Raw genomic sequence first — 13,682 nt, forward strand, 5'->3', positions numbered from 1 at the left:
CACTAAGGACTTTTGCGATAGGAATCTTCCTCCATGCTACTCAAGTCCTTGTGTAGAAGGAAGGCTTGAAATGCAGGAGAAACAGGAGTCGTGTAGATGGTCCAATGTCCCGTGAACTAGTCCTAGTAGTGTTATGTTTCTTTGACTCTGGCCGGTGTTAAGTTTATCTCAAGGAAATGCAGTTCTTGGAGGAAGTAAATGTGAACACTCAGATTAGAGAGTTATCTCCACTGCACATGTATTTTGAGCAAAGTAGGCCAACAGTCAAGTCGCTAGTTGTACCGGGTTATATCTGTGGACTCGTCCTGTCTTCCGTACACACACATGCTATTATGTCCGCGTCTGAGTGAGTTATTTTGGCCGTCAGGCTACTCTGGCTGGGGCACAGCAAGTTAATTTTCTTTTTTTAATGTTGGTTCATTTTTGAGAGAGAGGAAGAGGGAGACAGAGTGTGAGCAGGGGAGGGGCAGAGAGAGAGGGAGACACAGAATCTGAAGCAGGCTCCAGGCTCCCTGCTGTCAGCCTATAGCTCAACACTGGGCTCGAACATGCAAACCATGAGATCATGACCTGAGCTGAAGTCGGACGCATAACCGACAGAGCCACCCAGGGGCCCCAGCAAGTTAATTTTCTGCCTGCAGGTATGTGGTCGACATTGCCTCAAGGCGGGGAGGGGTAGGGCGCAGGAAGCACTGACCTGGGCTACCGTCTGCCAGTGTGTGGCATCGTCTTCGCTAGGATGGATTCCATAATTCCATCTTCTTTGCACCACGTAGATCACAGGCTCAATGGAAATATTGAATTTCGAGGACCACTTAATCTCCAGCTGTCCAGACTGCAGTTCTGTGAATCTTAACTCTTTTCTGGGCTTCAGGGGGACACCTAAAACAGGACCATGGCAGTTAAAATGATCAGAGGTAAAGCTGAGGAAGAAAACCTTTAGAAAAGACAAATCTCGTGTAATGACAACAGATCCTCACTTCCTTCCAGGAAAGTGACTTCTTCCTATCACGGTTTCACATTTGAGAGCTTCTCACACTGAGGTCAGCCCACCACATTTCAGGAGAATTACCTCCTTTTCTTTTAGCTTTCCCTTTTTTTAAAAGAGACTCTAAATTGGTTCCTGATTCTGAACAAGCATTTTTCACCCAGGCATCTTGAGAGCAATTCTTTTATGTGCGTTCTTCTGAATAAGCCATGTTACCGAGTGGCATCACACGTGGTTAACAAGAATTCATGTGACGCCATGGTCGTGAAGAGTTTGAAGACACTGTTCCCATCCAACATGCTCTGTTTCTGCTGATACAGTCTAAAGTCATTACAACGTGGTTCCCCGGTCTACTTGCCTTTCCATCTCAGAACGTTTGCCTTCTAAGGAAAAAAAAATTATAAGCCTAAAATGCTCTCATGTGGTCAAACATTACAAGAATGATTTCCAAAGCATGGGTCCTTAGCATTCCCCAATTGATTGCTGGGCTCCCTCCTATAGACTTATGGCTTAAAATTGAAAAATGATGAATTTATAATGTTTGGTTTTGGCACGAGTGACCGCCTTGCTTCAAAAGTCCCTCACAGGTGGCTCATTTTAAAGTAGTTCATCATTCTGATTTCTTTTTTCTCCCCATGGTGCATTCAAGTGGTCTGGCGACGGACAGATTTAAGAACCATAGTTCCAAATGGTAGCCATTATGGAAAGGGAAGTTTAAAATAAGATTATGTACTCATAGGATGTGTAAGACTAATTGGATTATGTAGAGTCCATGGCACCACGATGTTCAACGCCATGACAACCTAGAACTTCACATGCCATTAAGATCATTTTCTCTTGAGAATGAGCATTTGCCTAACACGTTGACAACTCGTTTGAAAACGTTATTTGATAATGCTCTATTTATTTTTCCACTTCTTCATTTTAAACAGAGAGGAAACTGAAAAATGTGCATCTACGAAACGTAGATAATACCTAATGCCTGTTAGTGACGTTACTGAATATCAACTCTGATTTCACGTTGACCTTAATTTATGCTGCGTCTTGTTTGGGGACACTTTAAAGTCCTTAAACACTGAGGTGGGTGGAGTTGGGTAATTTTTAAACAGCACCAAATATACCCAGTCAAAGGTCAATGAGTTGTACAAAATACTTTCTAGAAAACATTCCCCATGCCCACTGCAGTCTCCGTTTTGCTTTGCTGATGGGTTATGTGCATCCCTTGTCCCTTTACTACAATGCTGGTGTCTCAAGTGATCTTCACGGTGGGTCTGTGCTGTGGGGGAAGGGTTAATTACCTCCATTTTGAACATCAAGTAGTCATGTCTGAGGAAGACGAAGCTGCCTACAGCGATGACCTGATCTTGGTTTCTCTCTGAGTTTTCTGCTTCTTGCCACATTTTGAATTAGGAAGAGCTACTGAGAAAAGTAGAGAAAGGAGGCACTTTTCATAGCTCTGCATATCCCTTAAAGATTCTGATTTGAATGTCCCTGATGTTGCTGGCTGGGGTGGAATTTGTCTCCTGTTCTGTCATTGTGTGAGGGTTTATTCAGGTTCAGGTCATAAACTTTTGTTTTCGGTGCACAACCTTACATTGAGAGTCACATTCACTTTCAGGCCTAGAGTATTTCTGCTAAGTATGTGACTCTCGATTCTGTACCCTGATTTAGGGCTGCAGGTCCCACTGTCCACCTGCTGGCCAGATGAATTTCTTTGCACGAGTCCCAACTCAAATGCCCCTCCTGAGGATGTCCCCACTCCTGATGGTATCTGCATGGCAACTCTATTCTTTTGGATCGCTAAGGGACCTCTTGACTTGCTCTTGGACCTACCAACACCTCGTGGTTTGACTGCAGAGTATAATTTCAGGAATTCCCCAATCATCTTGTTTCCACGGTGACCACCCTTTCTTAGGCCCTCTATCTCCTGTCTGGACCTTCCTAACAACATCCCGTCCCATGTCCCACAAGCCCATCTTTTTAGTTCCCCCTTCACAGTGTTTTGTGGCTATGATTTTCCTAGAGTACGGGACAGATTGTCCCCTCCACCTTCTCAGACTATTCAATCACATCTTATTTTCTGCGGAACGAAGGGAAACTTCTCAACATCACGTCACGCCATGCGTCTTTATCATCTACCACCAGTGATCTGTTTGTCTCTTGGTACATTTTACATATTGGTCACACAACCTACCTTTACACCCAGCTTCTCTAGAAACACACTGTCAGCTGCTTCCTACCACCACGACGCGTTTATACGGATTTTTTCAGTCTGGATTGTCTTTCCTATTTTCTGACCATGGACACGTGAATACTCCTGGGCTCAGTCTGAATGCCGCCCCTCAGAGCGACCTACCCTAAACCTCCCCATTGGAAATAAAGGTCCCATTCTCTGCTCTCTCTCCGAAGCTTAGCCTGCAACAGTCAACATGTGCACTTAACTGCCTCTTACTGCAGCCAGGTCATTTGACGATGTTCACTTTCTCCTTCATTCCCACACCTCATCATGGCTCAGGAGAGCACATTCTGTCACAGCAAATGCTCAGGAAATGTGTGCTGAAGGAACAGCCTAACCCCCTGTCAGCAGAAATTAAGAGGATACAGGAACGCCATCTTGGCACCAATGGGCAACCCCCTTGCTGCCAGAGGGCACTCACTTAGCAGAAGGAAGAAAACTTAGCACAGGTATTTGCTTACTCTTATGTTTTTGAAAAGTAAATGCTAAACAGTAACAAAACTATGTTAGTAAGTTTACAAAATGGAATCGTTTTATTGCATTGACACAACTTTCCCAGTTAAAAAGAAAAGACCGATTGCTAACCATTGCTGATATGCTGGAAAATCTGAAAGTTCGTTGTGGATGAGTTTTAATCCCAAAGTAGCTTCTCTAAAGATTGAGATCAAATCTCGACAAAATGATTGCATCGTGTTTGCGCTGCAGGCAGGGTACTAGGCACCCTTTCTGCCGGGGTGGGGGGGGTACGCACATGGGCAAGGAGGGGGTGGCCTCTGAGGACATTTCAGGATTCATGTGGTTTCTTTGTGCTGAGTAAAGAGAAGAGGACTGGGGAGTTCTTTACACTCATCAAGCACATTCTCTGAGACTCCCCATCCAAGTTTCTCCTTGGCCCTCCTATGCGTAATCCTCCAGCATAAATGCACCTCCGGTAAATACTCCGGCCGCTGAAGTAACTTGAACTCATCAGCAGCAAACGCAAGCATAACAATCCCCTTGCTAGATGGTTTTAATCTTGAATATCATTCAATGACCAAGAGCCTTAATCGAACATAATGAGCATCAGAGTGATGTCAGTTCCCATTTCTTCATTTAACAATCTCTTTAATTATTACGTACAACAATCTTGCGATTTGCATGTGGAGAAACAGCCCATCTGCTTTGCATTAGGGTCAGCTGGCTCCCTTGATTGGAAGGAGCTCCAGGACTCGGCTGTAATTGTGTGCAGATGCGGCTCGGCCCCTCGGCCCCCCCAGCCCCGAGACACCCGGCCCCCACAGCCCGGCCTTCTGAAGAGTCCTAGGTAGCTTAGCCAGCATCCATGCTGCACAACCAGATGTGCACCAGGCATGCCTTCTCTGTATGTCCTTTATTACGTAAATGACTAGGATTTTTCTTCTTTAGTTTTGAACAACCTAGTCCCCTGAAATCTATGCTGTTCTGTCAAACATGTTATCCTATAACATCCCACCATATGGGACATTACAGGTGCATTTTCTTTAAAGCGTGACAAGTATTTCGGTGAAACCCAATGATGTAAAAAACTTTGCAAATAGAATGACAGAAAACTCAATGATCACAGTCGGCAGTTGTAAATCACGAGATCTGATTACTCCTGTAAAAATGTTTCTATCGTGAGTCTAAATGTTATGAAAATGTAGCAAGATACAGTGTTCCAACGATTCAATAATTAGCCACCACCCATTATCTCTCACAGAGCTAATCAGTACTCAGGCAATTTGTGTTCATATCACATCCAGGAATCGGGTCACTGTATTCAAAATGCTAAAAAATGGATTTGTGAAAAGTGTTATTAGACCATCTCTAAAGACCTGAGCTTTAAATATTTCAAATATGAAGACATTCATGGAGATATTAAGTCAACACCATCATCAGATCTTTCTGGAAACAAAGCGATACATGATTAATGTTGGTTTGCGCATAGTAAAGAGAAAACAGAGATCACGGAGAGCCACAAATTGATCTCAGTCTTTACATTTGGACAACAATTTCAGGTTCTCACCTTCCCTATCCAAATGAGTGCCAGAGCTGCGAGTCAGAAGCACCAGTTTGGGCAGTAAAATAAAAAATTATATCACCTTCTGGAGGGAGGAGAGGGTAGGTCAGCTATAAATCAGACTTAAAACAGACAAGGAGGGGGGCGAGTCACAAGTGCCCGATGTGCAAGCGTTGATGTTTTACCTGTGGAGAATCAGCCTTTTCAACTTCCCGAGACCATGCTCTGGTTTGCACTGCAGGGTACTGGCTGCTCAGGGGGCATATACCTGCGTTAACGTTTGCAAGCATCCCGGGGTGTGGCTAACAATGTTATTTGAAGGGAGAAGGAAAAGCTGTCTGTTGTCTTGCTTTCTTTTAAACTCTAACACAAGTCTATAAGGTCAACTTAGTCAGAGACAACGGCTTAGGACAATTCCTACAGCATAAGCCAAATTAAACGCTCAAATAGAATGCAGTTTGTTGAGCATCTTTTCAAAACATGCATTGATTTTAAGAGCATCATCAGGTTTGGAAGCTATAGAATCTAGGAAGTCCCCCTCTTCCCTACCCCAAACACAGGAGGCTGAACAGAACATTTGTATGTATTTCTGTACTTAAGAAAATTTTACTAACCCAATAAGCTTTCATGAAAGGAAAAATACAGTAGAGGCCAGTACATATGAATTTACTGCAAAAGTTGAGATGATTATTTGTCCACAAGTGAGCGTTATGTGCATGAGTACTCTGATAAGAAACTACTGGACCTGATGTTGTACCCCAACAACTGACAGATCAGTGCTTTTATTAAAATATTTGATATTGGGGGGCACCTGGGTGGCTTAGTCAGTTAAGTGTCTGACTTTGGCTCAGGTCATGATCTCGCGGTTTTTGAGTGTGAGCCCCACGTTGGGCTCTGGGCTGACAGCTCGGAGCCTGGAACCTGCTTCGGATTCTGTGTCTCCCTCTCTCTCTACCCCTTCCCCACTTGCACTCTATCTCTGTCTCTCTAAGATAAATAAACGTTAAAAAATGTTAAAAAATATATCTGATATTGATACATCATTTAACTGACCTACACTGTATAATACAGTGGAATTGCCAGTACAGTGTATTAATACTGTGTTTCAGGCCCTGCTGTGGTAGTTGGACAGACTCCAAGTGAAAATACCAGGAGAGCTGGCCCAGCTGGGAACCAGGGGGCAGATGTATTCCCGCCACCGAATACCAAGTCGTCTGAGAAACAGCTCGCAAGCTCAGTGTCAGCACCTGCGGACTGGGGTCAGGATCAGCCCATCTCACCATCAGAAGATGGGTGCCCTCTTCCTAAGGAAAGAGATGGCACAGACCTAGCCTGAGCAGCGAGCAGAGGGCAAGCTTCTGACCCGTGGCTGGTTCAGGACAATAAGAAGGCAACGTGCAGGCCAGAAGGATGGTGGGGGCTGGTCCCCCACAGATGAGCCCAGGGGGATTTGGGTGCGGGATGTCTGGCTGGGTAGCAGATCTTTCTTTCCTTGCACAGCCAAGCGCTGGGTCCCTCTACCTGGGAGATAGGGGGCCATCAGCCCCACCACGCTCCTTGGTGTGACTCCAGTCAGGAACACGATTACACGCTTCGGGGGGCTAATCAGTTAAGGCTGTGGCGGGAAGCATTCTGGCCGGCTGTGTGGGGCCCCTCCGACTTGGACTGGTTGCACCCTCACTGCCATGGTCAGATGCCCCCGACATGGAAACCAGCCCGCCTTCAGGGACTGCCCAACAGAGCGTAGGGGAAAATACCTACCTGCAGCTATGTGTGTGCTCAAAAAAACAGTAATATAATCCTAGTCTCATTGGGCAAAAGTCATCAACAGGTCAAGAGACTCTTCATCCTATTTCTAATGAGTTCTGCATGAACTGCCCGTCTCCATAAAAAGCCAAGAGCTACTTCATAGAAGGGGAGAGACTTCAACACTTCTTTTAAAAGTCCATCATATTTAGTTAAGCATAGGTTTAAATTTTTTTTTAATTTTTTAATATTTATTTTTTAGAGAGAGAAAGAGACAGAGTGCAAGCAGGGGAGGGGCAGAGAGAGAAGGGGAGACACAGAATCCAAAGCAGGCTCCAGGCTCTGAGCTGTCAGCACAGAGCCTGACATGGGACTTGAACTCACAAACTGCGACATCATGACCTGACCCACCCAGGCGCCCCTTTAAAAAGTTTTTTTCTTAATGTTTATGTTTTTTTGAGAGAGACAGAGAGAGAGAGAGAGAGAAAGACAGAGTTAAGCATAGGTTTAAATTGCAAGTCTCTTTTAATAATTAATCATTTTATGCTGGCCCTTCACAGACTATTTCCTTTATTCTTGGTGAAGCAGGCATATTTGAAATTCACACTGACTCTTCAATGCTTTTTAAATAAAAAGCATATTTTAACATATAATGCCTCTTTAAAACACCCTACTTTAAAAACACTAAGGGTTTTACAAATGGGTTTTCAACAATCATTATAAAAGCATGCTATTTTTGTGGTAAATGCTAATACTTAAATAGCAAATGATCTATAATAACAGAGAAGGTTTCATAATAACAGACTTTAGAAAAATTAAATGGTGTTCGGTTTTGCAAAAGCGATTTTATGTAGTTTACAATGAGAGGCATGAAAACAATAAAACTTTAAATCTATTAAAGAAATGTCACCCAGTAAGAAGGGGAAAGCGGCAATTATTTTGAATTTGAGACAGGTATTTATGCCAGTTTTCCAAAGATCCTATGGAAAAAAGAAAGGCGGGGTGTGCAGTAAGAAAAGAAAAGCCGGATGGATTACACAGGTTTCATTCAGACTGGAGTAATTCTCAGTGTGGGCCAGAGGAGACCGGGGCAGGGACATAAGTCCTGGGAGATGAGAGTGATGTAAGAGCGGACTTCTGAAAATAGTTCGCCAGCCAGCACATAATTCAAAACGGGCATATTGCTGGCGATAGTGTTTCATGCGGTTTAAAAATAACTGACCTATATTTGGAAATAATAAATATTTGGTGTGAAAGAGAGGAGAATCAAAGATTATTCTCTCTACTTATAATAATAATAATATTAATAATAATATTTATATATATAAATGGTTTGATGAACTGACTCCCCATCTCTGGAAGATAGCTCTTCCTCCCCCTGGTTCTCAAGACACGACTCAAAATAGTGACAGTCCACACAATGACATTCGTGTTCTTGGATTATGCCAACAGGAAATCCACAATACTGGTGCGTTGGTTATGCATTTCTCGAGGGTGCCCCACCCCCAGCCCATTTTCCAAGGATTGAAATCCATTTACTCCAATGTACCCAGGGCAGCCGAATTGATTTATTCTTACTGGAGAAAAGTACGAGAAAGTTCCTGACGTGATGTGGTCCTCCTGAAATGTTAAATGTCATAAGGATGATTTGCTCTGCCCCAGAATGTGTGCGCTGTGGCTGATCTATACGATCCAGTGGTATTTTCAGATGTTTGTGGCACAAAGTACACTTTCTTACCATTTTTCTTCTCTTACAATGGTGCCATCTTTGTGTTTGGTTTTCGTTTTTGAGAGAAAGAGTGAGTGAGTGGGGGAGGGCAGAGAGAGCCTGACGTGGGGCTTGAACTCACCAACTGTGAGATCATGACCAGAGTCGAAACCAAGAGTCAGGCGCTCAACCGACTGTGCCCCCTGGGCACCCCCCGTGGGGCCATCTTTGACTGACACCCTTCCCCATGCACACACAACCCCACTGTGAGGGTCCCTTCACAGTGGGTGCTCTGCTCATTACCTTTGTACAGCGTCTTGGGCACCTGGCAGGTGTGTCCGCACCCATTGGAACAACATTTCTTAACCCCAGAGCACTCGTTGTCAGCTTCACAACTTTCCACACAGGCGGCGGCAAATCCGCTTGCTTTCTCGGGGGCTGGGCAGTCCCCCTGCTTCACCGCTAGGATGTACTTGAGGAACTCACAGCTCGTCAGGCATTCGTAGTTCTTCTTGGGGAACAGAGGCTAAAGAGAGAAGAACCATTCTCTTATTTTTAAGATGTAAAATTCTTAAGTCATCTTTGCACTCGACGTGGGTCTCGAACTTACAACCCCAAGGTCAAGAGTCACACGCTCTTACCGACAGAGGCAACCTGGTGCCCTTAAAAGAGAACTTCTCTTATGACAGACTCAGGACGCCTGATTTCCAAGACATCAGAAAGGAAGGTAAAAAATTCTTACTTGGTCAAAATTTCCCTGGAATATTTTACAAAATAAATAGATTTGTTTTCGTTTCCCCCCAAACCCATAATACTGTATGTTAATTTCTAAAAGGAACCCGACCCTTGAATTGTACCTTTCCAGATACACATGAATACAGATGTACCTTTCCAGATACACATGAATAACAAACACACATTCACAAAGTATTACATTGTGAGTTAAATGTGGTTGTCAAATAATTGATTACAAATATTCATAAAGGATGTTAGTACCATTTGAGGGGCTCTTTTGGACCACTGTACACATATTTTCATTCTCTAATGAGTCATTTAGTTTTTGCACGGTCAATACTAATCAAGATGTGTTCGCTGTAGCCCTACGGAACATTTACAACCCTCACATCAGTGAACACATTTAGTGACAGCTTATCAAATAGTAGTCTAAGCCTCAGTTAATTGAACATATTTTAATAATATCCAGCTTCTAGAGTTAATGTGCACATGGGACCTCTTATCAATATGGAATTGTCAATAAATTCTGCAGAAAACGAATGTGAATCGTTGTTACCTGTGACACAGTCAGGTTCTGGATAGCATATGGCTGATGATATTTCAGTTGAGCCCACAATCAATGAAACACTAGAGAGAACAGGTATTCCTTGACTTGTTTAGAGAATCAGTCGCATTATGGAAATAGTGTGAGTAGTGGAAAGGGTCACTTATCAAATGTGTCTTTTTCCTTAGGAAAAATGGTTCAGGACAGCATTTGGTGATGCTCCTTTTGCTTTGATGGCTGGTTGCCAAGATAGCTACCCTAACCCCAACCAGTCACCTAAACCCATTGTCAGCTGCAATGCACCTGTCCAGCCAGGTAAAGTCCCAGCCCTCCATCCATCCCCTTTGTAAGGGTGCCATGTTGTTGCTAAAGAAGGTTTTGTGAGCCAGGCTTCCAGGCAGTGGGGATGGCACTCCCACACCCACCCTCTGCCAAGAACTGGGGCACTGAGTGACACGTGGCGAACAGCAGGCACCCTGCCAGGAGGGGAACTGTCTGGAACTGTCCCCTCCGTGTGCACGAAGTGTTCACCTGCACGGGCTTGAACTCTGGTGAGGCTGTGCTCAGTCAGCCCTAAGCAATGCCAACAGCAGTGTCAGAGAGGGGCTCCACTCAGAGCCTTCCTCCTGGAGGTAGGAGACCACCAAGGAAGGTTCTCTGTTTACTGTTTGATGTCAAATAGGAGTCAGCGACAGCAGAATTACATGTGGTGGCACTGGTGACCACGAACCGGGGTGCAATGTGAACAGCATGTGGTAGGTGCTGTTCCACACTGCTGACTAGCCATGACTCATGACTGGTAGCACCTGGGGACCCCTGAATGGCACCCGGCAACACTTCTGGTGGCGGAGTCAACACTGGCCTCACCGATGACTGCATAGGGCTCACGGCTACCTGGCAACATCTGGGCATCTCCTGATAACGCTGCCCACCACCTGGTAAGACCTACCATGTGTTACCAGTTGCTTCTCAGTGACTGAACACGAGTCTCTACCACATGCTGGGAAACACCTGCCAGCATGCTGACCACTGCTCCTCACTGATGACCGAGTTTGACCCTCTACGCAGCTAGCGACACCCACGTCTCTACCTTGCTTCCAAAAAGGGAGTTAGCCAGTTTACTCTTCATGTTGATGGTGACTGAAATGTCATTGGAAACCACAAACATGGTAACTCCAGCACCAGGACCCGTCCCAGTCACCCAGGAAAACTCCAACCCCAGGGCAGTCCTCCATGCTGCTTCTCTTCTCCTTCCCCCGATGGTGCCTTCACAACCTGCCTGGGGCGCCTGGGTGGCTCCCTCGGTTAAGCGTCCGGCTCTTGACTTTGGCTCAGGTCACCATCTCACAGTTCATGGAATTGAGCCCTACGTCGGGCTCTGCACTTGGCATGGGGTCTGCTTGGGATTCTTCCTCTCCCTCTCTCTCTGCCCCTCCCCTGCTCCTTCTCTCTCTCTCCCTGTTTCTCTCTCTCAAAATAAAATTAAAAAAAAAATCTGCGTACGAGTTATGACGGCAAGCGCTACATTATGTGTATTTTACCACAATTAAAAAAAAATTTACCTAAGAGTGAGAAATGTGTGCATACTGTGAGGACATGTGTGGTATCAGATACGAGCGCTCTCTCACAGACACGTGGTCTTTCTGATAGCGTAAAACTAATGTACTTTCAGGTGTCAATGCTGTATGACCATTAAATATGATGGAAGAGTTCAGACTCTGACAAAAGTGGGAAAACTGGAAGCATTGGCTAGAAAAGGTATAACCCCAAAGTGTAAGTTACAATCGTGGATGTCAAATAAATGATTATTAGTCAAAACAGTGTCTCAACTGAAGAACTTCCCGGGTAAAACCTACAAGAAAGGCCATGGTTTCAATACAGAAGTACCATAAATTTGTAGCTAATTTTTTGTTAACTGTAAAACACTGAAAGCCTCGTCAGTTCTTGAGGCTTTTCTGTCTTAATTTCACAGTTCATTTTTCTGTTAGCTGCTAGGTGTGTTTCCCTTCACTGGCTTTTGAATTCCTAAATGTAAGTCCAACCCTAACTGTGGAATCAAGGAAGGATGTAAAGGGATCCATAAGAATGATGGAGTGCTGGCCAGTTTCTCTCTCAACACAACGTATACATTACATGCACTGAAAGAAAATATTTAGTTACCCAAGTCAATTGGCCTGCATGGGCTGAAATGGCCGTGTACAAATAACTTTATTAAATCTGGCAAGTGTTTACGGCTTGCTAACTGGGATATCACCATGACTCAGTTTGCGCTACGGCACAATCACATCGGCCTCTTTCTTCTTCACATATGAAAACAGGGTATGATTTGAGATTCAGATAACAAAGTGTGGGCTCTCTGCTCACGTGACTCTCACCATCACTGTGCCAACCGCCATACCCTTGAACTGTGAGAGACTTCCCGGTCAGAGACAGTATCTCCTCATCTTAACAATTTACTGATGGAGCAAATGGGGCAGAATTAAAAACAAATAAACAAAAACAGTGGCCTTCCCAGGTCCGAAACATTTGTTCCCAGTGAATGCCATGTAACAGGAACAATGATAATTAGCAGACTCATTTAGAGCTTCTGGTTGATGTGAGAGGTGTTCTGTACATTTATTCAATATTTCTCCTTCTTGGTATGGATTCAAAACTGTGATTTTTTTGTGTGTGCATGTGAGTGTTTGGAGAACCGTGGAAACAAATGTGTGAACAAAAAAAGTTCATCCTTGCCCTGGAGCTTTCTCGACGGGTACATGAGCCTGAAGTAATACAAATAACGTTATGAATATTACATGAGACGGTGCATACAAAGGACGAAGCCCTATTATGCACCCCAATGGGTACTCAATAGCAGTGCAGTAATTGGTGTCTCTTTTCTTTTCCCATGCTACAAGTTTACTGTTTAACATTTCCAAATTCTTCTGTTATTCCGACAAAAATGTTTTAAGAGCCACAGACAGAAAGTTGGCTCTGCTTCTCCACAGTGTGACCATCACAAGTTTCCAACATGCTACTGCCAGATTAAGTTCTGAAATCTGTGTGGGGGGACGTTGCCCTGTTGGCACTTATAAGAAAGAAAAAAAGTCTAAGTTTGGGGGTTCGTCTTACAAATACATGGATTTGGTACAACTATCTTACAGATGACTTGGATTCAATGGTTCCATTGTTTATTAAAGGCAGATTTTAATGTTCTCTATCAATTATCTTGGATAAGGTTGAAAAACTATTAGTGGTCTGAATGTAAATTGGAGAATATATGGTCTCTGTATGCAGGTCTGTCACTAGGCCTTTAAACATAGCTTATTGAGAATGCACTAGTTGAATGGAATAAAGACAAAAATGAGTGCAAGTCAGTGAAAATGATGTGTGAATATTAGTATTCTAGACATAAAGAAAATGTGTAAATTGGGCCACTAATGGCCAGTTGTAAATCCTGTGAACATAGGTCACTCAGTGTCAGTAAAGATACTCCTGACCAATAAGCACCTACTATTTCTTGTGATATTACGAGTTAATTACTGGGAGACTCGTCAAGAGATGTGAAAAATTTAGGGAAGGTGTAAGTTACCCCCATCATGATGAGTACAATGGCCATCAGCTTCATGGGAAACGAAAACATGTGTGGAAACACGGATGGATGTGCTAAATGTTATATTTGTTTATAAAATTGTACCAGCTACTAACACAAACTGTTCATTGTAAGAT

The 13,682-nt window shown here is 43.9% G+C and overlaps 1 protein-coding gene across 2 annotated transcripts in view; it reads right to left on the minus strand.

Annotated features, from left to right (window-relative positions):
* The window catches only part of ANOS1 (anosmin 1), a 186,871-nt gene that overhangs the window by 46,281 nt on the left and 126,908 nt on the right, over positions 1-13,682 (minus strand). For both annotated transcript variants that reach the window (XM_058714525.1, XM_058714524.1), the window contains exons 4-5: positions 8,999-9,221; positions 698-882 (exon numbers count right to left, since the gene is read on the minus strand). In XM_058714525.1, the coding sequence (XP_058570508.1) occupies positions 698-882; positions 8,999-9,221 (408 nt within the window). The remainder of the gene's footprint in view (positions 1-697; positions 883-8,998; positions 9,222-13,682) is intronic.

This window comes from Neofelis nebulosa, chromosome X, assembly GCF_028018385.1.
Source record: "Neofelis nebulosa isolate mNeoNeb1 chromosome X, mNeoNeb1.pri, whole genome shotgun sequence".
Lineage (NCBI taxonomy): Eukaryota > Metazoa > Chordata > Mammalia > Carnivora > Felidae > Neofelis > Neofelis nebulosa.